The 27018-nt window shown below is 45.6% G+C and overlaps 1 protein-coding gene across 2 annotated transcripts in view; it reads right to left on the reverse strand.

Moving 5' to 3' along the window:
* Positions 1-3577: 3577 nt before the first annotated feature.
* The window catches only part of SEC31B (SEC31 homolog B, COPII coat complex component), a 36135-nt gene continuing 12694 nt past the window's right edge, over positions 3578-27018 (reverse strand). The window contains exons 8-26 of one of the 2 annotated variants that reach the window (XM_049646473.1): positions 26699-26798; positions 26433-26594; positions 25783-25917; positions 18125-18355; positions 16119-16193; positions 15761-15856; positions 15302-15401; positions 14593-14771; positions 14203-14329; positions 13668-13813; positions 12794-12967; positions 12130-12291; positions 7431-7599; positions 6654-6968; positions 6338-6396; positions 5893-6039; positions 5484-5600; positions 4952-5023; positions 3578-4728 (exon numbers count right to left, since the gene is read on the reverse strand). In XM_049646473.1, the coding sequence (XP_049502430.1) occupies positions 4549-4728; positions 4952-5023; positions 5484-5600; positions 5893-6039; positions 6338-6396; positions 6654-6968; positions 7431-7599; positions 12130-12291; positions 12794-12967; positions 13668-13813; positions 14203-14329; positions 14593-14771; positions 15302-15401; positions 15761-15856; positions 16119-16193; positions 18125-18355; positions 25783-25917; positions 26433-26594; positions 26699-26798 (2746 nt within the window). In that variant the 3' untranslated portion in view covers positions 3578-4548. Of the gene's footprint in view, positions 4729-4951; positions 5024-5483; positions 5604-5892; positions 6040-6337; positions 6397-6653; positions 6969-7430; positions 7600-12129; positions 12292-12793; positions 12968-13667; positions 13814-14202; positions 14330-14592; positions 14772-15301; positions 15402-15760; positions 15857-16118; positions 16194-18124; positions 18356-25782; positions 25918-26432; positions 26595-26698; positions 26799-27018 lie in introns of both variants that reach the window. The other variant, XM_049646472.1, reaches the window with a different exon arrangement.

The following is a 27018-nucleotide window of genomic DNA, read 5'->3' on the forward strand; positions in this document are numbered from 1 at the left end:
CGTAGGGAACCGGAAGAACACTTCTCTGATATACAGGGTCAGGCTAAAGCCCTGCTTCTCTCTTTTGCCCATTTTCTTGCCCTACCGCCATTTCCCCATTTTCCTACTGCCAGGTCTCTACCATAGCCACATCTTTTTTTTTTTTTTTTTTTTTTTTCCTGCAGAGCTCCTTCCATGCTTTTGATTCCTTCCTAACTGTTGACAGGCACCCCAGTGATCTCTAATGCTTCCTCTCTCCTTTTCCCTTTCCCTTAAGAAAAATTGTGACAAAACTGACGCAGGAGAAAGCATGTCTTTCGGGGTCGTTTCCTAGAGGCAGGGCCTGAAGATGGAAGCAGTGGGAACCCCAGAGTGCCGATTTGCTGGAAACCAGGGTGCTCCTCATCCTTGTGATACACGTCTCCAGTGGACTTTGCCAGTCAGACCTTCATGGACAATCACCCCAGGTGCTCCAGGCAGACCCCCCGTGTCTAGGAACTATGTAAGGGCAGATTACGAGTCACTTGCTATCTTTTAACGTCAGCTTCTCCCTACTGTTTCCTCCTAGCCGCCGCCGTTACCTCTTCTCCTTCCCCAAATGATCCTTGTTCCTTTGAGCCAAGACTGAGCTAAGTAATGTCAATTTCCCATTCAGATCCCAGCTTGCACCTCTAAAAGCAGATCATAAAGCAGGAGAAGCTGGGACCCTTTCTTTTCACAAACCTGGATTTCAAACAGGCAGGATTCAGGGCATTGGGTACTTTCCTTCAATAGGTAAACTTCCTGCAGGGAAACTTTCCAATAGGAAGTTCAGCACCTCGAACTTTAATTTATTACAGTCACTGTGATATGTGCCTTCTTTTCTAGGTATTGAACTTATTCCTGGGGACACAGGTAAGGGTGAGTGGAAGATAGAACGTCTAGGCCCTCTCTTTCCTTCCACCTTGCCAGAACACTATCCTCCCTTAAGCCTCACTTCCCTGATGGGCTAAGTAGTTACATTGGTCTGTATGAGGCTAATCTGCCAACAATTAGTGAATAATCCACATAAATCTTCCACCAATACATTCACTCAGTAGCTAAGAGCTCACTGCTTGTGGTGCTTGAGACAGAAGCAGTCCAGCAGGGACCTGCTTCTGAAAGAGGGCTCTGGAAAGAGAAGAGCCAAATCCCTGACAGACTGCAGCCCAAGGAGCTTCCCAGCCATCTCCCTTCTCCGAGGCTGGCCCTGGGTCTGGGCATGGGGCAGCTGTTTAGGAGAACTGGTCAGATGCCAGACCACCTCATCCTACCTCCCAGAGTAGGAGACAGCACAGAAATGTGGCTCTCAATAGGTAACAGGGGCTGAGGCTTTAGGGACCAACCCGGGACAGTGGAAAGACTCCTCTTATATTCCAGACTGGGGCAGTGGCCAGGTCAGACCCCAAACCCCTAGTCTCTTCCCTACATATCCTCTGGTCGATGAACACTTACTGAGGAGAGAGGTTGCCTGTCCTTCCTCACAGGGACACACTGACCTTCAGGGTCTCCTATTGCTTCATTTCCAGTACAATCAGCAAAAGGCCTTTTGCTCAGTCCCTCAGCTTTGATCTGAGCCTGTTGAATCTCTCAACTTGATCTTTCCTAATCAAGCAGCAACATATACTAACCTGGCTGTCCCACTTGGCAGAATTACTTGACAGTGTGCAGTAAGAAAATCTGGCAAGGCAGCTAGAAGATATAAAAGTACAATATCGTACAGGAAAGCTGCATTCTCCAGGAGGTCTCTCAGCACAAAAGTAGGACTATTGTGCTTCGTATTTGATAATTCCAGGTCAGTACTTGAAACCTGTCATGCTGCCAGAAAGTTCTTTCATAGGGGGTTGTTTTGTATTCCCAAATGGCTATAATTGATACAGCTTCATCTGAGTTCTATAAAGAAAACATTACTGAGCTACCTTAGATCTGCATTGATTTTTTTTCCTTTTTTGCATTATCCATTCATTCATTTGGTCATTCAACAAACGCTGGAGTGCAAGTCCAGTGGCGAACAACACAGTGACCTCCCTGCATTCATGGAGTTTAGGTTCTCTCTTATACTCAACCACCAGGGCTGTGTTCCCCTTTGCAAACATGGACAACTCCAGAACAGCTGCTTGGGAAGACACCTTGGAGGTCAGCTAGTCAAAGCTTTTGTTTTACAGATTAAAACTGATGCTGAAAAAGATGTCTGGCTTGTTCAACCAACTAGTAAGTTGCCATGGGGTGCACACTGGAACCCTGGTCTCTTCCCTTCTCTTGTGTACTCTTTAAGGCCCATCTGTCTCCAGCAGAGGAGAGAAGCAGAGGGGGATCCTGAGAAGTGACAAGGATATGGGTTTGTGCAGGGGGTGGGGGGTGGGGAGAGTGGTGCAAAACACTGTCTCCTTCCTGTCCCTGGCCTCTGAGCCTACACTCAGGCAGGGGTTTCTTTTCTTGAAAAGAATCCCAGCCTCAACTGGCCTTAGCAGCAGGTTAGGGTCGTGCTCAGTGCTGGTGGTGCTGGCGGTGGTGGGAGGGGAGGGCAGGCCAGGGCACCCGCCTATTGTGGGTCTGGATTGGATGCTTCCACTCATTCATTTCCTTTTAATTAACCCGCATTCCTGGAGGAGAAATATTTATGTTGGCTCCCATAGAGGCAATCCGCAGACTGGAAAGAAGGGGGAAGAAAGCCTGCCTTAGCAAAACAATATCTCTAAAGAGCTCAAGAAGAGAAAATAAGAGAACAAAATGCCATTAAAATAGCCTTCTACCCCCACTGGAGTCAATGAAAACTTCATTTCACATGCTAATCCCCCACTCCGCCCCTTCTCTTCTCACAACACCTTTCCTGAAAGTGTTTGGGAAAAGTCTTCGCAGTCAGTACACAGCTCCCTGCAGCTCAGACTTCTCCTTGTGTTAGTTCAGGGCCCCAAGTGGGGCCCTCGCTCCAGCAGCGGCTTTTTTCTCCCCCCCTTTAATTTAAACAAAGACTTCAGAGTTCATCAACCTCCCACTGAAATTCACAGCTGCTGAACAAACTAATCCCCTCTCCCGGCCTTTCTTCCCTTCAATGGGCTCTTGGCTTCAAAGACACTTTGGGAAAGGACTTTGCTGGGGCTCACACTGCTTCATCAATAGAAGTTAGTGCAAGTATTATCTGAAGAGCAAGTGGCTTTACAAACAAATACTGCCTAACAATCCCTTCCTCCCAAACATACACATCTAGCCCACAGACATGATGGGATCTACAACAGGATTAGAGATAGTACCCCTGGCTTCACACCCAGCCCCTTTGTGCAGCTGAGCTCAGCCCTGAAGTGGTGTGGGGAAAACCCCGAGAGCTGCATGTCAGGCACGGATGGAGACACACACACACACACACACACACACACACACACACGGCCACAAATGCTGCGAGGAGAAAGCCTTGCAGCCTAATTCAGTGCCACCCTCCTTTCTTCAACTCTCTTGACTCCCCATCTGTCCCCAAGGCCCTTTCCTGTCTTTCTGGGATGCGGGAAGAAAGAACAAAGAGGCTAGGAAGAGAGGTAAGGGCAAAACAGGACCCAGAGGAGACAATCATTGGGAGATGACTGAGGAAACCAAATCAAAGCGACTTTATTGCCCATTGAGTACAACAGTGCTTCAAATGCAAAGTCCAACCATGAAGAGTGCAGCCAGAGGAGGCAGCCCTGAGACGTGTGGGGGCTGAGGAGGAGAAGGGCCTCCAGCCCTTGAGGAACAGTGCCAGAAAAGTCTTGTTAATGTGGCTCCTATTCAAGAAGTGGGCTCATAATCACACAATGGAAGGACCTTGGGCCAGGGCTCAGACAGGTCAAGTCAGGACCATTCCCTGCAGGCAGAGGTCCCTCTGCTCCTATTTCATAGCCTAAGACAGCTCCCAGCAAAAGGCAGTACACCCCTTCTCCTTTCCACCTGACCTAGCCCACCCTTATGATGCTGGCAGAAGAGCAGGTCCTTGTAAAAAGCATCTAATAAGTTCCTTCTCTGGGTTCTGCTCAGCACCCATGCCTCACATTCATGATTTGTTCAGAAGATGAACAATAGTCAACTCTACCCCAGCCTCTGGGGCTCAGAGGAAAATGGACCCGGATATAGGAACTCAGAGGCAAGGAGAAGGTAAGGCCAGGCTCTTAACTCACAGAAGGGGAGAAAGAAAAGCCCCACAAGATGGGTACAGCAGAGGTAGACTTGGAGGTAATGATCCTGTTCACCCCCTCAGAAGCCACTTAAACAGAGTATCTCTGGGGTTCTTAAAGAGGCCCTGCCCCAGGTCCTGTCAGAGTACAGAGTCAGGGAAGGTGAAGAACCAGCTATATGCTCTGCCTCAGACGCTGCGAGAGCCTTGGGTGGGTTCTACAAGGCCAGGCATAAAAGGGTGAAAAGCACCCTGCTAACTTTAGAGGCAAGCCCACAGCATCATATACCTGGCAGCAAGGGAAGAGGGTAGGGAAAAACAAACAGAATCTCTTCCGAAATTCCCCCTTTTCCACAGGGAGGAGGTAAGTAACAGCAGAAGTAGCCTCCTGGCAAGAGAGGCTGCCTGGTTTACGTGTGCAGCTTATGAGCAATGGTGAGGACGGCCTTCAGGACAGGCATGAAGCTGGAGACCTCGCTGAAGCTGCTGCAGCCCACCACCTGGGCATGCACTGCAAGGCCCTGCTCAAAGCTTCCTGCGTCCACACATCGGGCAACCTCATGGAGCCCAGCCAGGACATGAGGCGAGAGCTGTGGAGGGATCGACCCTTAGGTCAGGGAGCCCAACCCAGCCCCTACCTTGGCAGGACGGAAGGGTAAGAGAGGATTAAGTTCTGGAGCCCAGTCCGGGCAAGATGTATGTATTGTGTGGGGGAACCCAGGTCGGTGAGACCTATGGGAGAGGACACTGGGCTCCCTTTGGCCATGGGTGATGGAGGGCAGGGGGCAGAGGTGCACCACGAAGTGTACTTACTGTCCCCTGGCAGAGCTTCTCATATAGACATTCTAGACGTTGGGCTGCCTCATCCAGCTTCCGTTTTGTCTTCTGCAGGGAGGGAAATGGATTCTGACTCCAGCCCCTAAGACTAACACTACCAGGACTATAAAGAATCACAGTATATTAGAGCTGGAATGGCTTAATGCTACTGCTTTCATTTCACAGGAGAGGAAATGAAGGCCCAAAGACGGTAAGTGACTTGCTCAAGCGGACACGGTCGGTGAATGAATGGCAGGTCTCCTACTCCTAGCTTTCACCTACCCTCCAGTGCCCCGGGCTGCCTTTCCAAGAATTAAGCCTCAATGCCTCTGGGCCCTGCTACCAAGAAGCTGGACTCAGACCGGACGAGCCCCACGTCCCCGCATGGATATCAAATAAGTACAAGACACAGATAGCGGGGCCCAGGGTCCATGAGAAAAGAGTCACACAAGGAACTGACGAACAGCTCAGAAATCCTGGGACTAGCTAGTGGTGTGAGGAGAACATCGTGGGGAAGGCTCAGACTTACTAAGTCAGCGGCAGACAGGGAGCAGCGTCGTAGAAGCTTGTCAAAGCTAATCTTCAAGGACCGATGCTCTGGGGGCAGCTCCTTCCTTTCCACCTTCTCAGGTGGCCGCTGCTGAAGCTGCTGAGGAAGGAGCAGGGAGACAGGATAGATGGGCAAGATCTCCTTCTCACAGCTGCCCTACAGACTAGTCCTCAGTGACTCAGTGTCACACTTCTCCCGCTGGAGAACAGAGTCGGGGAGAAGGACACCCCCTCTTCTCTGCGGTAAGGACATTTGGTACCTGCCTGCGCCAGTTCCCCAGCGCAGAATCTGCCTCCCTCTTGAGGAAAGAGGCCCATCTTCCACGTTCCCTGCTTTTCTATACCCAAGAAGAGTTGGAAAGCAGAGGGGAACATGCTGCTCCTGTCACCTGCAGGCTGAGTTCTCCTGGTGCTCCTGGGGGAGCATGGCCCACACCAGGGACAGAAGGCTGGGAGGAAAGGACCCCTCGTGGCTCAGAGGTGAGGCTCATAACTGGAGTGGTAATCGGTGCTGGGGGCATAAATGTCTCTGGCAACTAGAGACAGAGAAAGAAAGGCATATGAGTCTAAGCTGAGAGACTTCCTAGGCCCTGGTTTGAGAGACTGGCTTGAGTTGTGAGTGAGCAAGGGAATAGAATAGTGAGTAGGGAACCAGGAAATAGGGAGACTGGTATCTGTATGCAAGAAGGAAAGAGGAGACAGGTGAGGGGAGAATAATGAGTGGGGAAAGAGACAGGACAGAGTGTGTGACGAAGAAGGGGACTGGGCTGAATTCAACAAGAACGTAGGTCATTGGTGAATGTATGAGGGGTAAGTGGCAAAAGATGCATTGACCTTTTTCCTCTGAAGGTTTGTCCTGGGCACTGGGGCATTTTTCAAGGAATCTTGAGGTCCTGCATAGCACAAAGATAGAGGTATTTAGGGGCACGGTCAGGAACGTTGTTAATTTTTGGCCTAAAGGCCAGCAAAATTATTTCAGTTGGAGACTACCACACATCCCTCTGCAGACCAGCCGTACTCTCAGTTGACATTCTCCAACCCAATGGCCCCTAGTTTACTGGCCTGAGGAAAGACTCCTCAGGTGGTAGTGGTGAGGGGAGGAGAAGGAGGCAATGATCCAGAAAAGGGAAGCCGTGGAAGGAAGATTGACCTGGGGGAACAGTCGAGAGGCCAGTGGTTGGGAGGGCATTAGAGCATGGAGCACCGGGCCCTCCTGGAGGGTGTGTCACAGGGAAGCTGACAGGAGGGGCTGGGGACTGGAAGCTCATAGGGCTGAGACCTGGGAGTCTCACAGGAAGCAGAGGGATCTGTTGAGCAGTCTCAGCCAGGGAGGCAGAGCCAGGCTGTATGGTGTCTGGGGGTGCCATGGGTGGAGGTGGACCAGGAGGAGGCCATGTTCCAGGGAACCCTGTGGGGTTAGGAACTTGTGCCTTTTGCTCTCTTAACAGTGGTGGCTCAAATAAAGCTGAAAAGGAACAGAAACAGGTCATTTGTCACCAAACTTCAATTTGGGAGAGATTCAGATCATATCAGGGAAGAATAAGGCAGCAATAAAATGAACAAACAACCCTAATAATGATAATAATAAAACATTAGTATGTGTGTATGGAGAACTGTCATTTACAAAGTACTTTTAACTATTCCTCAATTGATCCTAAAAATAATTCTGTAGGGTTGAAATGACCAACATGACTACTACTATCATTTTTCAGAAGAAATAGAGTGGCTAAGTCTGTTGCCCATAGATACAAAGCCAATAAGCAATAGTACTGGGGATTCAGACTTCAAATTCCAAGCTCCTCTCACTATGTATTAGGCATTATGCCCCCCAAATCCATGCTGGCCATGCCAACTGTCTTCCTTTGTGCTCTGCCCAGACAAACTCACTCACTCACTCACTCACTCACTCACTCATTCACTTACTCACCAGGTCTTACCCCAGGGCCCAAGGGCAAAGGCTGGGCTGCCTGGGGCCCAGGTGACCTGTAGTCACTTATATTCTGCATTCTGGAGCTTTGATAAGGGCTAGAATGAGAAGGTGTCAAGGGTGTCACTAGAGGTGTGAAAATCCTTGGCCTTAGCGATGGAGTTGGAACCTGTGAAGAGAAAAAGGGTCATCACTTGGAAAGGAAAAAAAAGGTAAATAATTGAAAATAGAAAAACAATAGAGAGTGTGAAACAAAAAGCTGGCTTTTAAAATGAAAATCAACAGAACTGGTAAGTCTACATAAAAAGTGACAAAGATGGGGGGGCGCCTGGTGGCTCAGTCGGTTAAGTGTCCGACTTTGGCTCAGGTCATGATCTCACAGTCCGTGAGTTTTAGCCCCACATCGGGCTCTGTGCTGGCAGCTCAGAGCTTGGAGCCTGCTTCAGATCCCGTGTCTCCCTCTCTCTCTGCCCCTCCCCTGCTCATGTTCTGTCTCTCTCTGTCTAAAAACTAAATAAAAACATTAAAAAAAAGGTGACAAAGATGAAGAAATAAGACACTATTTCATCAAGATCAGGGATGACACAGGGAATAATACAACAGTCCCTACAGCTGCTAAAAAGATAATAGAGGAATACAAATAACAAAGTTACAAGTAACTTTATGTTAATAAATTTGACAACTTAGAAGAAATGAACCAATTCCTCAAGAACCATACTCAGCTAAAATTAAATAGATAACTTGAATAGTCCTAAAACAATTAAAGGAATTTAATTTGTCATTGAAAAGCCCTCCCCCAAATAAATCCTTAGGCCTCGATAATTTTACTGGAAAATTTTACCAAACATTCAAAGAATTAACACAAAGTTTATACAGTCTCTTCCAGAAAATAGAAGAAGGAACATTTCCTAACTCATTTTATGAGGTATTACCCTGAAACCAATGCCAGACAAAGACAGCACAAAATAAAACTATAGGCCAATATTTCTCATGAACTTAGGCACAAAAATCCTCAGCAAAATTTGTACAAATTGAATCTAACAATGAACTATTTTACTTTATTTAATTTAATTTAATTTAATTTTATTTTAAAGAAAGTAACAGCGTGCAAGCAGGGGAGAAGGGCAGAGGGAGGGAGAGGAAGAGAGAGAGAGAGAGAGAGAGAGAGAGAGAGAGAGAGAGAGAGATTGAGAGAATCCCAAGTAGGCTCCACACTCAGCAAAGAGCCCAATGCAAGGCTCAATCCCACAACCCTGGGACTATGACCCAAGCAGAAATTAATAGTTGGATGCTCAACCGAGCCGTTCAGGGACCCCAAACAATGAATATAAAAAACAGTAACATACCACAACCAAATGGAATTTATTCCAGATGATATAAGGCTGGTTCAGTATATTTAAATCCACCATAATCCACCATAACAACAGGTTAACGAAGGAAAATTGTTTAAAATGATAACAGGAAAATATCTGACAAAATTCAACAATCATTCATGACTCAGCACACTAGGAATAGAAGGAAACTTGCACAGACTCATAAAAAGCATCTACAAAAAAACCTACAGCTAACATCATACTTAATGGTGAAAGACTGAATATTTTCCCTTTAAGGTTGGAAAAAAGCAAGGATGTTCACTCTCGCTTTTCTAAGTTTAGTACTACAATAAGGCAAGAGAAAGAAATTAAAGGCATACAGACTAGAAAAAAATCTATCTCTATCTGCAGACAACATGACTGTCTACGTAGAAAATCTCAAGGGATACACAAAAAACTCCTCGAACTAAGAAATGAGCTCGGGAAACTCACTTCTGAACATTGAAACGTCACAAGATACAAGATTAACACAAAAATATCAACTATATTTCTCTATACCAACAATGAACAAAGGGCAATCAAAATTAAAAATACAATTACCATTTGATTTCAAATTGCTCAAGAGAAATGAAATACTTAGGTTTGAAATGAACAAAACATGTCAGGATCTGTATGATGAAAATGATAAAATGCTGATGGACATAGCATTAGAGAGATATACCACGTTCACGGGTGAGAAGATTCAACACAGTAAAGGTACCAATTCTCCCTACCTTAATCTAGAATTCCTGTCAACATTTCAGCAAGTTTCTTTGTAGACATAGACAAGCTTATTCTAAAACTTAGGTGGAAAGGGTAAGGTCCTAGAATACCCAAAGTAATTTTGAAAAAGAAAAACAAAGTGGGAGGAATTACTCTTCCTCATGCCAAGACTTATACAGAGATAGTATTCAAGACAGAGGGGCACTGTCAGAGGGAAAGACACACAGATCAATAGAACAGAATTGAGATCTGAGAAGGAAATCCATATAAATATGCCCAGTTAATTATTTTTAAGTCTATTTATTTTGAGAGAGACAGAGACAGTGTAAGCAAGGGAGGGACAGAGAGAGGGAGAGAGAGAGAATCCCAAGTAGGCTTCACACTGCCAGCATGGAGCCCGATGTGGGGCTCAAACTCATGAAACCATGAGATCATGACCTGAGCTGAAACCAAGAGTTGGACGCTTAACCAACTGAGCCCACCCAGGCACTCGCCAGTTAATTTTTGGCAAAGGAGCAAAGTCAATTCAATGGAGTAGAGACAGCCTTCTCAATAAATGATTATGGCTATCCATTGGCAAAAAAAAAAAAAGAAGAAGAAGTTTGACTATACTTCATGCCACATGCAAAAATTAATTCCAAATGGAACATGGACTTAAATGTAAAACATAAAACTAAAACTTTTAGAAAGAACACAGGAAAACTTTAGAGGACCTTGGACTGGCAAAGAGTTCTCAGACTTGACACAAAGGGTATGATCCATAGAAGGAAAACTATAAACTGGACCTTATAAAATTAAAAATTTTTGCTCTGTGAAGGACCCTGTTTAAAAAATGAAAAGACAAATTCTTACATAGTTACACACACACACACACACACACACACACACACACACGAGTACATATAAAATCGGTGAAATCTGAATCTATGGATTGTATTAATATAAGTTTCTTAGTTTTGATATTGTGCTATACTCATGTGTGACTAGCATGATGTGGGGTGGGGATGTGCTACATGAAACTTCCCAGTACATTTCTTTGCAACTTCCTGTGAATCTACAATTATTTCAAAATAGAAAGGAGAGTGGAAGAGGGGGAGAGACAGAGAAAGAGAGACAGAGTAGAGAAGGAAGAGGACAGAGGGGAAAGAAGGGGGAAGGAAGAAAGAAAATTAGGGTGAGAATTGAAGGTGGGACAGGATGAATCATCAGAGCTTCTGCCTAATACCTCTATTTGCAATCTTGCTGGATTTTGTTCCCCAGCCCTGCCAGTAGGCTCCTGGTATAAGTTAACAGCACCCAAACCATCTGGGCACAGTGGCCAGGAACCTGGGAGTTAGTTCCCCAACTTCACAGACTCCTTTAAACCATCACTAATTTCTGCCAATTCTACCTATTAAATATTTTAAAGCTAACCTCACTCTCCAGCTTTAGATCATTTCATGTCCTCATCATTTCTTGCTATTGCCTCCTAGATGCCTCCTTTCTAAACTCATGGCTAGTCATTGCCCTGCATAAGACCATTCAATGGCTCCTGACTGCTATCAATTTCAGGGTCAGGTCTAAGATCTTTAGCACAGAATTCCATGCCCTTCCTGATTTACCACCTACCTGTTACTCAAACTTCACCTAACCTTACTCCTCTGCCACAAACAACTATTTTGCAGTTTCATTAAAATATTAGTAATTCCTCAAGTGGGCTTTGCTTACTCTCCCTTCAGTGCTTTCATACATGCTGTTCCCACTGCTTGAAATAGCCTTCACCAGGGCACCTGGGTGGCTCAGTAGGTTAAGCGTCTGACTCTTGATTTCATGTCAGGTCACGATCTCACCATTTGTGACATCAACCCCCAGGTCAAACTCTGTCCTGACAGCACAGAGCCTTCTTGGGATTCTCTCTCTCCCTCTGTCTCTGTCTCTCTCCTGCTTGTATGCTCGCTCTCACTCGCTCTCTCTCTCTCTCAAAATGAAGAAAAAAAAAACTTAAAAAAAAAGAAATAGTTTTCACCGACCCCTTCCTTTGCCTAAATAACTTAAAAAAATTTTTTTTAAATCTTTATTTATTTTTGAGAGAGAGACAGAGTGTGAATGGGGGAGGAACAGAGAGACGGAGACACAGAATCCAAAGTGGGCTCCAGGCTCTGAGCTGTCAGCACAGAGCCCAACACAGGGCTTGAACTCACAAACTATGAGATCATGACCTGAGCTGAAGTCAGACGCTTAACTGGCTGAGCCACCCAGGCGCCCCCCCCTTGCCTAAATAACTTTTAATCTTCAAGACTCAGATCAAACATCATACTCATTCTGAAACATTCCCTAAACTTCCCCTGCTCCCCGCAAAAGTTGCTTTCTTCTGTGGGATCCCATGGCACCTTATCATACCGCAATTATGACATTTATGATTAGGAGCTAATTAGGGGCTTGAATCATAGTTTGGCCACCTTTCTGTTCTAAGAACCTAACAGTTGTTCAATAAGCAGTTATTAGAAAAATAACTCGATCTATGCTCTAGTTGGGAATTTTCATCATTTTTGTTCCCTAATATATTCTAACTGCCTAGAACCATGCCTGGTACTTGGTAGACATTTGATAAATATTTTTGAATGAATGAACAAACCAGGTCTTACCTGGTGAGAAAACTGGAATCCCAATCTGTAAGATGATGTCTCTTTAGAGTGGGGGGTAGCCCCCACAACAACCCGGGGGAAGGGAAAAGGAGGACACTGTTGGCCCATGACGCCAGACCCCTGGGCATGAAAAAGCCGATCTCTCAGCTGCTGAATTGGTGGCTATAAAAGTTATGACAATGAAGAACTGTGTTAATTAAAATTAAAACAAGCAAATGTCCTCTCTTACAAGCCTGGCCCCATATAGCATTCAAACTTCAGTTTATTTCTACACTTCAGCCACCTTAGATAACTCAAAGGTTCCCAATCCCTGCCAAGCCTCCTTCCTTTCTGCTCCTTCTGCCTAGAATGCTCTACATCTGCTGGTAAGCTACTTCTCTTTGAAGGTCCAGCTCAACTGTTTTAACCACTGGAAAGCCTTCCTTGATTACTCTGGGCAAAACCAGCCCCTTTCCTGGAGTTCCATAGCACTTAGTATAAGCTTCTGTTGTGACACTGTAAGTTACTGACAACTGATTTCCCCCAAGGAACTGTGAGCTTCCTGAGGGACTAGGTATTATCTATCCTAGAACGTCCATGTTTTGCATAGTGCCCGGAACGTGGAAGTGCTCAGCCAGTGGTAGATGACTGAAATGGCTTGCTCTCTCTACATGGCCCCACTCACCTGAGTACAGTCCCTGGGTAGGTAGCTCATGGCAGTGGCCAGGCTGCCCTGGGCTGCCAGGAGGTTGGCATACTGAGTGACCCTGTAGGTTGTGGCAGGGCCTGAGCTCACCCCATCAGGACCCCGCAGTAGCTCCAAGCTCCTATTCAGGACCATCACCTTCTCCATCAGGTCCTATCGGAACAAAGACAAGACAGGCCTCTTCAAAGCACATCCTGCTCTCTAAGCCTAGGGACTTCCCATTAGGGGTATGAGGGTACTTGGCCATAGCCAGCTACAGATAGTAGGTGACGATACATCTAGTTAGAGAAAGGCCATTGGCCTCACCTCCCAGGCTGTTAGCACTAACTTCAACTGGGCCTATCTGGGTCTTAGACTCTTGTACATCTCTGCCTCTTTGTTTGTTCTCTTTACTCTTTACTCTGCTAGTACATCATCAATTTCAGGCTCTGGTATACTATTGTTTCCTCTGTGACTTTGTCTTCCTATGAATCCGTGACTCCCACCTTCTCTGGTTACCTGCAAGGTGTCTGGTATAATTTAAATCCACAGAACTTTTCAGAGCAGCTAAGAGAAGGCCCAGGCTCACAATTACTCAGATAGAGAATAAACTCGTATTAACCAAACCTGAAGTGGGAAAAAATTAGGAAGGTTAATACCTAAGCAGCTATTTATTGCTCAGTCTCCCCTGACTGAGAAGGGGGGAGGGAGGTGCTGGCTCATCCCTGGGAGAGGGGCCCTTTTCTCCTCCCTAATATCCCTGATTCCAGCCTGGGGTACGCAGAAGACTCGCCTCTGATGTCCCTACACATCCCTACCACTAGGCTCTCCCAAGATCCTGGTATGGAGTGACCAGTGCCCTGTAGAGAAGTACCTGTAGAGCCAGGGGGGATGAAGCCTGGTGGCATTTTGCCCAACACTCCACCAGCTGCTCCACGTTCCCTGAGCACACATAACAGAGTCTGGCTTCAGAGGTCAGTGCTCCGCCACCCTCCTGTTCCATGCGCGTACCCAGCATGTCTGCAGAGAGATGGACGTTTCTTTAATGGCACAGCTTCCCTGTGCTTCTCCTCACTCTCCTGTTTGGAAACAGGTGGAGGACCATGAGCTGTGGGACAAGTGACCACAGTGGCTTTGGACAATACTGAGGCCAACCTTGCTCTACAATAAAGGGCAGAACTCTTGCATCACGATGTGATGAGAAAAAGTAAAACAGAACAACTAATGATCCCTACTGCAAGTAGGAAGACGCACTGTAGTCCTTGCCTCCTGGCTGAACCAGACCTTGGCCCTGACCACATGGCCTAGCCTCCCAGAGCTCAGGCTGCTCCTCCGCCTTCTCCCTCAGTGTGTCCATTAACTCCATGTTGGAGTGACACCACTCCATCCTGAAGCCTAGGGCTACCTACCACAGAGCTCAGGGAATTTCTCTGGCCCTGAGTATGTCAGTAGCAAGGCCAGTGCCTCTCTCCAGTTCTGCGGGCTACAGGTACACACCATATCCTTCCAATTCTTCCGTACAACACAGGCTAGAAGCTGTAGTGGGCAGAGAGCGAAGGAGGCCATCAGCCATCCATCTAGCACAGGCAGCAGGAGTCACACACAGGGACATGCTAAGAAAAGCCACTCGCAAGCAGGTTTCCTCTTAGACCACTGACTAGGGGTTGGGGGTGAGGTAGGGGTGGTTGCAGTTGGAAGAGAGGGATCCCGGCAGATCTTCTGAACGCCAAGGTGTGGGCATCCACCTGACAAAGTCCAAGTAACCCCCTCCCCTCCCCTCCTTCACAGTGGGCAGTTACCGAGGAGATTCTGCTTTTCTTCTTGGCCCAGTAGCACTCCTGTGTTTGCTTTAGCAGATCTGCACCCCCAGCCCGGGCCAGGATGATGGCATCAGCAAAGCGCTCTTCCTTTAGACACAGCTCCACAGCAGGGCCCAGTTCTCCAAGCAGGAGAGCCTGGCTCAGGAGTCCATCAGTGTCTGCAGGCAGAGGCATCCCCTCCATGTGAGTCTGCCCTCAGACCCTAGCTTCCTGTCCCCTGCAGGGCCCGCGGCGCGCCCCTTCCATCTCTGTATCACTCAGCCTCCCTTGCCCCAAACAAAACTCCCAAGTTTCATTCCTCAACAATAAAATGTAGTGGGCCATCCTAGAGTGCCAGGTCTGGTGGTAGGTACCTCTCTAAGGATAGGGCTCAAGAGGAAGGAGGGCTTCATGTGGCAGCATCAGAGGTATAGTGTGCGCTCACTCGGCAAGGACAGGGTACAGTCTTTTAAGCAAGGAAACAGAAGGATAGAAAGAAATATCTTGCTAAAAGGCCTTCCAGAGGAAAGGTGCAGCCATAAAAGGCCAGAGAGAGCTCTAACCAGTAACAGAACTGCCCAGCTTTTGTGTGGTGGGAAGGAGGCAGGAGATAGGAGGCAGGGGCCAAGAAGAAAATATTCTCAAGTCCCAGAACTCTGAGCCCACCTACTCCCACACAGAGGGTTTCTCTCCCTCAGGATCGGGGTACCTTCTGTGATGGGGATCTCCCATGGAGTCATACTCTGAGGGACCAGCTCATCAAAGAAGGTTGAGGAGGCAGAAGCTTCCTCTGTGATGTGTTTTGAGGCCTGTACAAGGAAGGACAGAGGTGGGTACTTAGGAACTGAATCCCAAAACAGACAGAGAGATGCCTTAGTGACTCTCTCTGGAAGCTTTACTATTTGGCCCTTAATGGGTAAAGCTAAAAGAATAATCAGGTAAGGTTTGGGAAGGGCTCTAACCCATGGTTAAAACATAGCTTCTCTCCCAGCGCAAAAGCTTATGCACTCTGTATCTCACTGCGGTTCTAAAAAAATGAGGAGTCTGAAGACTACCACAGAAGCTGAGCATTTCATGAGAGCAAAGCAAAGGGCCAGGAAGAGGCAGATGCTCTCCAGGCAAGTCTCCCGTGCTACCCTAGGTCTGGCTGCCTGGGCTCCTACCACACCTGGCTGCAGAAGACCTGCTGTCTGTTACTGTGATCATCTCCCTCGGACTGAGGGCTCTCACCCAGCCCCAAGTCACTCTTCAGCCACGTGGCCACCTGCAGGGAGAGACCTATGAGCGCCCTCTTCCCGGCACAAGATCAGACATGCATTATGCTTTCTTCCCACCTCCACACCCTGCTGCCTGGACTCTCTAAGATCCTGGGGCTTTTCACCTGGGGAAAAGCCGACCTCCAGGAGGTAATATTTTTGTATATGCATTAACGAAGCCCACAAAGAGGTCACTCAAGACAGTTTCCATTGACAGCATTTTCTTCTTCTCTGCCTCAAGTACATGCTTCTGATGTGTGAGCAGCTTACCTTCTTCTGAAGTTCATCTTTACTGTATCCTAATAGTTTTAGAAATTTCACTCTGGAGTCTTGTTCTAAGGTCACCTAAGGAACCACAGAATACACAAGACTCCATTAAACCAATGTGAATGACCCTCTCCTGCCTAAGCCAGCGTACCCTCTAATACAGTTCTTCGTCCTACCTACCAGAGGTGCCCTACTAAGGCCGGCACCATCTCTCCTCTTTTTCTCCCCAGATTTGATCCCGCTGGGCTGGTGGCATGGTGTTAACAAAACCCTCTTCCATTTCTGCATGAGAATGAGACCTTCAGTTGACTTACTAGATCTGTTGGCCTGGTTACCTGATAAGAGTAAACCGTCAGCTATGTTTCTAGGCAACATTGCTTGTGACTGATAAATTGGACTGGAACTATAAACTATAAATAATCTCTGTGGACACCATGCTCTAGTCTGCCCTGATTGCAAGGGCTCTTGTAACTGAAGAGATCTCTTGCAGGGACTCTAGAAACCACATTTTTGGTGTGGGTACAAGAGACATTGGCTCTTGTGGGTGTTAGGCTTCTAAGGCAGAGCCACCTACACAACTGCCTAATTTTTTATCTAATCTCCTTACACCTGAGCTGTCTTCTGGGGAGGTGAAGAGGAGAGCTCTGAACTGCTGCATGGCCTGCCACAAGGGCTCCCGCAGAAGACAGCCACAACCTGCTGCCCGGCTGACAAGCTGTGGGTCCTGTCCCACAGCTCTCTGAGACTGATGCCAAGAGAACCTAAAGAGCCTTGTGCATGTCTAAACATCCAGTTGAAGACACAGTTCCTAGTGGAAGCTGCATTGACACAGTAAAAGCCAGATACTGAGGGCCAAGCCTTCCTGAAGCCCTACCCTAACCTGGGTTAGATGGCTGGGCCCTTCATTTCCCCTACACAGAACTGTGAATTCTGACTAATACCTTCCTCACAGTGTCTCAGGGCTCCCTCTTTCTCCCACGCTTGTCCTTTAGAAATGTCCAGCCACATTCGGCTTCAGGGCCATCATCACAGACAGCTCTTGGATAGCTTTTCGAGCAGACTCCCCTCTGTCCTTGGGCACTGCTGCCTCCTTTGTTTGGAAGAGTAAAGGTTCAACTACTGATGGTGCCTTCTATTCTCTTTCTCACTCCACCATTCATTCCTGGAGCTGTTGCCTGCATTCTGCTTACAACAAAAGCAGCATTTCTTACTCTTTTCTCCCCACATCTTTTTCTAGCTTCACTCTCTAGATGATCTTTCTCAAATCCTGTCTCCTTCCCAGATACCTGGTGTCTACCATCACAAAGTTCTTCTGTGTCTGAAGCACAGACCCCAAGCCCTGCTCAGAACCCCGGGCTGGGGTCTGTCCTGTTTTTTGCAATCTTTGCTACGGCCCCAAAGCTTTGAATAATCCTCTCGCTGCCTGCCCAGTCGGTTACTTCTTTTTCTTGCTTTACCTCTCTCCTCTCATCTGCTCACTTCCTTTCACAGGCAGAGCACTCCTGGTGTCATAGGCAGCTTGAAATTTCATTAGCACTGGAACTCGATCCATGCTCCAGAGTAAATTGGGACTTGATCCCTGAGTCTCACCACAACAACTTGCCTTGGGTTAACGGAAATAAACTCAAAGCCTTCTCATGATGCATTCCCCACTTCCAGCCAATCCTCTTCCCTTCCTTTTCCTTCTCTTCTTCTCTCTTCCCATCACCTTATCTTCCCTTTGGCATGGCATGAAAGCCTTCACCTTGGCCCTGGTAAAGTCTCCAGGACATCAGCAATAGTAGCAAAAAAGGCAAATGTTTTTGTACCCTTTGGCTTCCTTGGCTGCAAAGGATCTCTGAGCCACTGGCAAAAGGTGAAGATTTCGTGTCCAGAGGGTGGGTGTGGCGTTAGGAAAAAGGCTGAGAGGTCAGAGCCTTTGTAATCTAGGTCCCAGTGTGATTGTGCATCTCCTGGAATTTCCCACTTTAGGGAAACACTTTGGAGCAGCCAGCCTTTGGGCTTCCTACCTTCAGGAACTGCCAGAGCATCTTTTCACTTTGTAGTGACGTTAGTTCGATCTTGTTCTGACAATAATTCAGGAGATTTCCTGACCCCAGGGACTCCTGCAGCTCAGCTGACCGCCTCAGGAATTCAGATTCTGTGGTGACTTGACTGACGAAGACTAGGCGGAGGCAAGGCTGTGGCACCTGATGGGCAGGGGTGCTGGGGAGGCCAAAGGTAACCAGCTTTCCCCCAAACTGGTGAGGAAAAACAAGAATGGTAAAAATTAACACCAAGTCTACATCACAGAGAAGGCTATCTATTGGTCAACCCTAGGACAGAAAATCAGTAATAATGCGGGGAGCACCATTCTCCCAGTCACCTGCACTAAACACCTTGGCTTCATCACGGTCTTTACACCCACCACAGCCAAGCAACAGCAGTCTTACCTCTTGCTCAATGTCTCCCATACAGGTCCCCTCCATCCCACTCCCAGTGCTAGCACATCTAGATGACTGGAATTGGTTGCTAGCCTCCGGGTTTTTCCTCCTCAACCCAAGCCTTAGGCTACTGGCCTGTACCTACTGCTACTTAGGGGCTTGTTACGGTTTCACAAGGCCTCAGACGAGGGCTTAAGTACCTCTGCCCATAGCATACAAAATCCTCCTAGATCAGGGCCAGACACTCTAGCCTCTCTCTCCCTCCTCATTTATGTGATCGCTCCACATCCCCAAAGGGCCCAGTTTATTCCTGCTTCTGAGCCTTCACCCACCAAAACACCCCCAACTGAGAATCCTTCTCACCAAATTAGGTACCCTACACAAAGCACCTGTCACAAAGCAGAGCTCGGTGAAGTTCCTTTACTCCAGCGGTTCTCCACCTTGGCTGCATATTAAAACCACTTGAGGAGCTATCCAGAATCATCATCAGGTTGTACTCCCAACAATAAAATCTGAATCCCGGGGGGTGGGACCAGGCATCAGTATATTTTCAAGCTCTTCAGGTTGCAGCCATGGTTGACAACTACTGCTTACTCCCCAACCCTTCACTATTTTCCTAAGACCCCTGCCTTAATGGACTTTCCCGGCCAAAATTCTTCACTTGACTCTCCTACAGCACAAACCTACACTATAGATTAGTGCTACGCAGAACAATTTTAACTTTTGACTTGTTAATACTTGATAGTTTTACAAAGTGCTTGTATATATGCTTATTTGAGGTTCACGTCAATTCACTAACATATAGCTGAGCAGGTATTACTGTCCCTGTTGTACAAATGAGAATACTGAAGTCTTGAGTTAAGTGACTTGCCCAAGGTTACCCAGCTAATAAGTGACCGAGCTATGATAAGAATGCAGGCCTCTCCAGAATCATGAAAGCAGCAAGGGAAAAAAAAATCCCTAACCTACAAGGGAAGACAGATCAGGTTTGCAGCAGACCGATCCACAGAAACTTGGCAGGCCAGAAAGGAGTGGCAGGATATATTCAATGTGCTGAATCAGAAAAATATGCAGCCAAGAATTCTTTATCCAGCAAGGGTGTCATTCAAAATAGGAGAGATAAAAAGTTTCCCAGACAAACAAAAATTAAAGGAATTTGTGACCACTAAACCAGCCCTGCAAGAAATTTTAAGGGGGACTCTGTATGTGTGTGTGTGTGTGTGTGTGTGTGTGTGTGTGTGTATACATAAACAAATACCAAAAACAACAAAGATTAAAAAGGACCAGAGAACACCACCAGAAACTCCTACTCTACAAGCAACATAATGGCAATAAATTACTATCTTTCAGTACTCACTCTAAACGTCAATGGACTCAATGCTCCAATCAAAAGACATAGGGTAACAGAATGGATAAGAAAACAAGATCCAATCTATATGCTGTTTACAAGAGACCCACTTTAGACCTAAAGACACCTTCAGATTGAAAATAAGGGGATGGAGAACCACCTATCATGCTAATGGTCAACAAAAGAAAGCCGGAGTAGCCATACTTATATCAGACAATTTAGACTTTAAAATAAAGATTGTATCAAGAGATGCAGAAGGGCATTATATCATACTCAAGCGGTCTATCCACCGAGAAGAGCTAACAATTGTAAACATTTATGCGCCAAATGTGGCAGCACCCAAATATATAAATCAATTAATCACAAACATAAAGAAACTCATTGATAGTAATACCATAATAGTAGGAGACTTCAACACCCCACTGACAGCAATGGACAGATCATCTAATCAAAAAATCAACAAGGAAACAATGGCTTTGAATGACACACTGGACCAGATGGACTTAACAGATACATTCAGAACATTTCATCCTAAAGCAGCAGAATATACATTCTTCTCCAGTGCGCATGGAATGTTCTCCAGAACAGACTATATACTGGGACACATATCAGCCCTAAGTAAGTACAAAAAGATCGAGATCATACCGTGTATATTTTCAGACCACAACGCTATGAAACTCGAAATCAACCACAAGAAAAAATTTGGAAAGGTAACAAATACTTGGAGACTGAAGAACGTCCTACTAAAGAATGAATGGGCTAATCAAGAAGTTAAAGAGGAAATTAAAAAGTATATGGAAGCCAATTAAAATGATAACACCCACAACCCCAAACCTCTGGGACGCAGCAAAGGTGGTCATAAGAGGAAAGTATATAGCAATCCAGGCCTTCTTAAAGAGGGAAGAAAGATCTCAGATATACAACCTAACCTTATGCCTTAAGGACCTGGAAAAAGAACAGCAAACGAAACCCAAAACCAGCAGAAGACAGGAAATAATAAAGATTAGAGCAGTAATTAATGCTATTGAAACCAAAAAAAAAGTAGAACAGATTAATGAAACCAGAAGCTGGTTCTTTGAAAGCATTAACAAAATTGATAAACCACTAGCCAGTTTGATCGAAAAGAAAAAGGAAAAGAGCCAAATAAATAAAACCAAGAATGAAAGAAAAGAGATCACAACCAACACAGCAGAAATAAAAACGATAATAAGAGAATATTATGAGCAATTATATGCCAATAAAATGGGCAATCTGGAAGAAATGGACAAATTCCTAGAAACATATACACTACCAAAACTGAAACAAGATGAAATAGAAAATTTGAACAGACCCATAACCAGTAAGGAAATCGAATTAGTAATCAAAAATCTCCCAAAAAACAAGCGTCCAGGGCCAGATGGCTTTCCAGGGGAATTCTATCAAATATTTAAGGAAGAGTTAACACCTATTCTCTTGAAGGTGTTCCAAAAAATAGAAATGGAAGGAACACTTCCAAACTCTTCCTACGAAGCCAGAATCACCTTGATTCCAAAACCAGACAGAGACCCCACTAAAAAGAACTATAGACCAATTTCCCTGATGAACATGGATGCAAAAATCCTCAAAAAGATATTAGCCAACCGGATCCAACAATACATTAAAAAAAATTATTCACCACAACCAAGTGGGATTTATACCTGGGATACAGGGCTGGTTCAATATCCACAAAACAATCAACGTGATTCATCACATCAATAAAAGAAAGGACAAGAACCATATGATCCTCTCAATAGATGCAGAGAAAGCATTTGACAAAATACAGCATCCTTTCTTGATAAAAACCCTCAAGAAAGTAGGGATAGAGAAGCATACCTCGAGATCATAGAAGCCATATATGAATGACCCAACACTAATATCATCCTCAATGGGGAAAAACTGAGAGCTTTCCCCCTAAGGTCAGGAACAAGACAGAGATGTCCACTCTTGCCACTGTTATTCAACATAGCATTGGAAGTCTTAGCCTCTGCAATCAGACAACACAAAGAAATAAAAGGCATCCAAATCGGCCAGGAGGGGTCAAACTTTCACTCTTCGCAGATGACATGATACTCTATATGGAACACCCAAAAGATTCCACCAAAAAAACTGCTAGAATTGATTCATGAATTCAGCAAAGTTGCAAGATATAAAATCAATGCATAGAAGTCGGTTGTATTCCTATACACCAAAAATGAAGCAACAGAAAGAGAAATCAAGGGATCGATCCCATTTACAGTTGCACAAAAAAACATAAAATACCTAGGAATGAATCTAACCAAAGAGGTGAAAAATCTATACACTGAAAACTATAGAAAGCTTATGAAAGAAATTGAAGAAGACACAAAGAAATGGAAAAAGATTCCATGCTCCTGGATAGGAAGAACAAATATTGTTAAAATGTCAATACTACCCAAAGCAATCTACATATTCAATGCAATCCTTATCAAAATAACACCAGCATTCTTCACAGAGCTAGAACAAACAACCCTAAAATTTGTATGGAACCAGAAAAGACCCCGAATAGCCAAAGTGATCGTGAAAAAGAAAACGAAAGCAGGAGGCATCACAATCCCAGACTTCAAGATATACTACAAAGCTGTAATCATCAAGACAGTATGGTACTGGCACAAGAACAGACACTCAGATCAATGGAACAGAATAGAGAACCTAGAAATGGACCCACAAATGTATGGCCAACTAATCTTTGACAAAGCAGGAAAGAATATCCAATGGAATAAAGACAGTCTCTTCAGCAAGTGGTGCTGGGAAAACTGGACAACAACATGAAGAAAAATGAACCTGGACCATTTTCTTACACCATACACAAAAATAAACTCAAAATGGATGAAAGACCTAAATGTAAGACAGGAAGCCACCAAAATCCTCGAGGAGAAAGCAGGCAAAAACCTCTTTGACCTTGGCCACAGCAACTTCTTACTTAACACGTCTCCAGAGGGAAGGGAAACAAAAGCAAAAATGAACTACTGGGACCTCATCAAAATAAAAAGCTTCTGCACAGCAAAGGAAATAATCAGCAAAACTAAAAGGCAACTGACAGAATGGGAGAAGATATTTGCAAGTGACATATCAGATAAAGGGTTAGTATCCAAAATCTACAAAGAACTTATCAAACTCAACACTCAAAAAACAATCCAGTGAAGAAATGGGCAAAAGACACGAATAGACACTTCTCCAAAGAAGACATCCAGATAGCCATCTGACACATGAAAAAATGCTCCACATCACTCATCATCAGGGAAATACAAATCAAAACCACAGTGAGATACCACCTCACACCTGTCATAATGGCTAACATTAACAATTCAGGCAACGACAGATGTTGGTGAGGATGCGGAGAAAGAGGATCTCTTTTGCATTGTTGGTGGGAATGCAAGCTGGGGCAGCCACTCTGGAAAACAGTATGGAGGTTCCTCAAAAAACTAAAAACAGAACTACCCTACGACCCAGCAATTGCACTATCCAAGGGATTTATCCAAGGGATACAGGTGTGCTGTTTTGAAGGGACACATGCACCCTCATGTTTACAGCAGCACTATCAACAATAGCCAAAGTATGGAAAGAGTCCAAATGTCCATTGATGGATGAATGGATAAGGAAGATGTGGTGCGTATACACACACACACACACACACACACACACACACACACACACAATGGAGTATTACTTGGCAATCAAAAAGAATGAAATCTTGCCATTTGCAACTACGTAGATGGACCTGGAGGGTATTATGCTAACTGAAATTAGTCAGAGAAAGACAAAAATCATATGACTTCACTCATATGAGGACTTTAAGAGACAAAACAGATGAACACAAGGGAAGGGAAGCAAAAAATAAAAACAGGGAGGGGGACAAAACAGAAGAGACTCATAAATATGGAGAACAAACTGAGGGTTACTGGAGGGGTTGTGGGCGGGGGGATGGGCTAAATGGGTAAGGGGCATTAAGGAATCTACTCCTGAAATCATTGTTGCACTATATGCTAACTAATTTGGGTGTAAATTTAAAAAAATAAAACAAGTTAAAAAAAAAAAGAATGCAGGCCTCTTCAGACAGACCCAGAAATACAGAGAACAAGCCAGTGGCCACCAAAGGGGAGGGTTAGGTGAGAGTCCAGGCAAATGGTTGAAGGGGAGTGCGAGGTACCTGTTTCTAGTTATGCAATGAATAAGTCATGGTACAGCATAGGAAATATAACCAATGGTACTACAATAGCACTGTATGGTGACCCATGGTAGCTACACTTGTGAACGTAGCGGAACGTATAAATCTGCTGAATCGCTACGTTGTACTCCTGAAACTAATGTAACATTGTGTGTCAGCTATACTTCAATTAAAAAAGGCAGAGGGGTGCCTGGGTGGCTCAGGTGGTTAAGGGTCCGACTCTTGATCTCAGCTCAGGTCATGATCTCATAGTTCATGAGTTCAAGCCCCGCATTAGGTTCTGAACTGATGGCACAGAGCCTGCTTGGGATTCTCTCTCTCTCCCCCATCTCTGTCCCTCCCCTACTCTCTCTCTCTCTCTCTCTCTCTGTCTCTCTCAAAATAAATAAATAAAAACTTTAAAAAAAAGGTATTAAATAAGTATTGGGGCTAATTCAGAGAAAATGAAACTCCTAGGCATTGTTGGAAATATTAAATGGTGCAGCTGCTGTGGAAAATGGTATGGTGAGTCCTCAACAATTAAACACAGAATTATCTCCTGAAATCAATAAACAAAACAAACGAAGAAATGTAGGTCTTTCAACATAAGAATTCTTCACCTCCCTGCCTCTTGAGTGTGTTGGCCTTGCCTCCACAATAAAACTGGTGGCTCTGCACAGAAGAATCACTTCTTCGATACATCTGTTTTTAAATGACACCTAATATTTAAAGCATTAGGTTAACCTAGTGCTTTAGGGCCCTGCCTCTCCTCAGGCCAGCAGCAAGGGAATCACCTGGGAACTTACTGGAAATCAGAATCTTGGGTCCTACCCTAGACTAAAGGAACCAGAATCTGAATTTTAGTAAGATCTCCAGGTGATCTGTATGTGTATTAAAGTTTGAGAAGCACTTGCTTTAGGGATAAAAATGAACAAAATGTGGTCCCTGTCCTCCAGGAGTCCATTACTTAGTAGGGTCTCCACCGAGTAGGTAAATAACCTTAGTCCAAGTAAAGTGTATCATTATAGGAGGATAAATCCTCAAAGTGAAGTCTGACAAGGGTTTAAAGATGGACATCATGGAGGGGGTGGTATTTAAGCAAAAGAACATGAAAAGGTACAGTAGGATTCAATGGCTCAGGAGAGAAGTTGAAGGGCAGGGTACAGGCAAAAGCAGCAAAGCTGAGGAGTTATTTGTGGAACAGAAAGGAGTCATATATAACTGGAGCACATGAAACACATAAGAATAAGGGGGAATAAAAACTGGAAAGGTAAGTGCGGCCCTGTGTACATTTGGCCTTGAGTCCATAAGACAATGGGGCCAAAGGTTTTGAGCAGAGGAGGGACAGGATGGAATCTACATTTTTTTCTTTCCTGCTTTGTATTCTAACCCTTACATGTCTGGACTCACTACCAGTCCAAACACGTAAGAGAGAAAGATCAGGTGGAATCTCAAGCAGTTCTCCATAACCAAGCAGTCTAAAGCGCTCAATTCCCTTTAGACAGGACCAGCACAGTACGCTAGGCAAAGGGGTAGAAAGGAAAGCTACAGTAACTCTGCCTGAGCATGAAGGTGGGACCTGATCTGAGACACAGGCAGTAGGAATGAATCTCCTACAGAACACAGCTCCGTGCTGGGCGCGCAACAGGCTTCACAAACACATACACACATACGACCATGCACTACCCCCCCCCCCCACACACACACTACACTTACAGCAAATGAAACACCTGCCGGCCTTCTCATCCATTTGGGGGGTTTTTGTAGAGGAGGTATCAGTGATGCTTGGGCCACTTGCTCTGGCACCTGCAATGGTGGGAGAGGCTGGCCTTTGCTGAAGGAAGAAGAGATCTGAGGGCAAAAGGACATCAACTTGAAGTGGTGCTGCGTCTACATGTTTGGGGGAAATCCTTGAAACATCCAATCTGGCCCACAAAGGCTAGACTCCCATTTTCTAGGGAACTGGTAGTGAGAGTAAAACTCGCATGCAGTAGGCTCTTGGAAAGCCTACTGTATCCAAGGTCTACAGTGGAGTGTAGACACAGAACAGATCTATAGGAGAAAGGGAGATAAGGCACTTCCAAAATAACGATTCCACCATAGAGGTCCAGTGTCCCTGAAATACCACAGAGAACATCCAAGAGCAAGCGTCAAGGTGAAGGCCTCTTTTGTATTGTGGCAGAAATTGACATCCTCCCAGGAAGATGGGCACTAGAGCAAAGGTGCAGCCCTCCCAACCCAGGCCCCTGGCTTCCCAGTCTCCAATAGTCCCCACTTCTTCCCATCTTCCCAGGCCATTCGTCCTTCTCTCTCCCCCAACATAGAGACAGCATTCCCTCCAGCATTCTCCACCAAGCCCTTCAAACCTTGTCAGCCTGTCTGATCTGCTGGACTTCCCAGCTCCTACCCATCACGGAGTACAAACTGATCCAGCCGTCGAAGGAGGCAGCAGAGAACACTGGAGGGTCCCGAGGGCACCACTGCACATCAAAGCACCAGCTACTCTGTGTGGGTAGCTTATATACTACCTGTGAAGGAACCCAACCATTAGGGAAACCTTGACTTAGGTAAAACAATGCAGAACACACAGCTCATCTCCTCTCCCAGCATGCCCACAGAAAGGCCGGCCTACCTCACCACTCCCCAGGTTCCAGCACAAGATCTGGTTGTCCTTGGCACTACTGAGCAGCAGCTCAGGGTCAGCCTGGCTCCACGACACTGACAAGATCCCCCTAAAAAGGAAAGGAAAGAGGAACTAACATTTGTTGAATGCCCACTAGGAGTAGAGTGTCATACATATCTTGGATATATCTCATCCCTATAAAATGAGTGGCCTGATTTCATTTTACAAATGAGGAAAAGGAGGCTTTGAAGAATTAAGGAACCTTCAGCAGCCATACAGCCAGGACACGTCAAACCCCAGAGCCTGGGCACTATGCACTGTATCATCCT

The sequence above is a fragment of the Panthera uncia genome, chromosome D2 (assembly GCF_023721935.1).
Source record: "Panthera uncia isolate 11264 chromosome D2, Puncia_PCG_1.0, whole genome shotgun sequence".
Taxonomy (NCBI): Eukaryota; Metazoa; Chordata; class Mammalia; order Carnivora; family Felidae; genus Panthera; species Panthera uncia.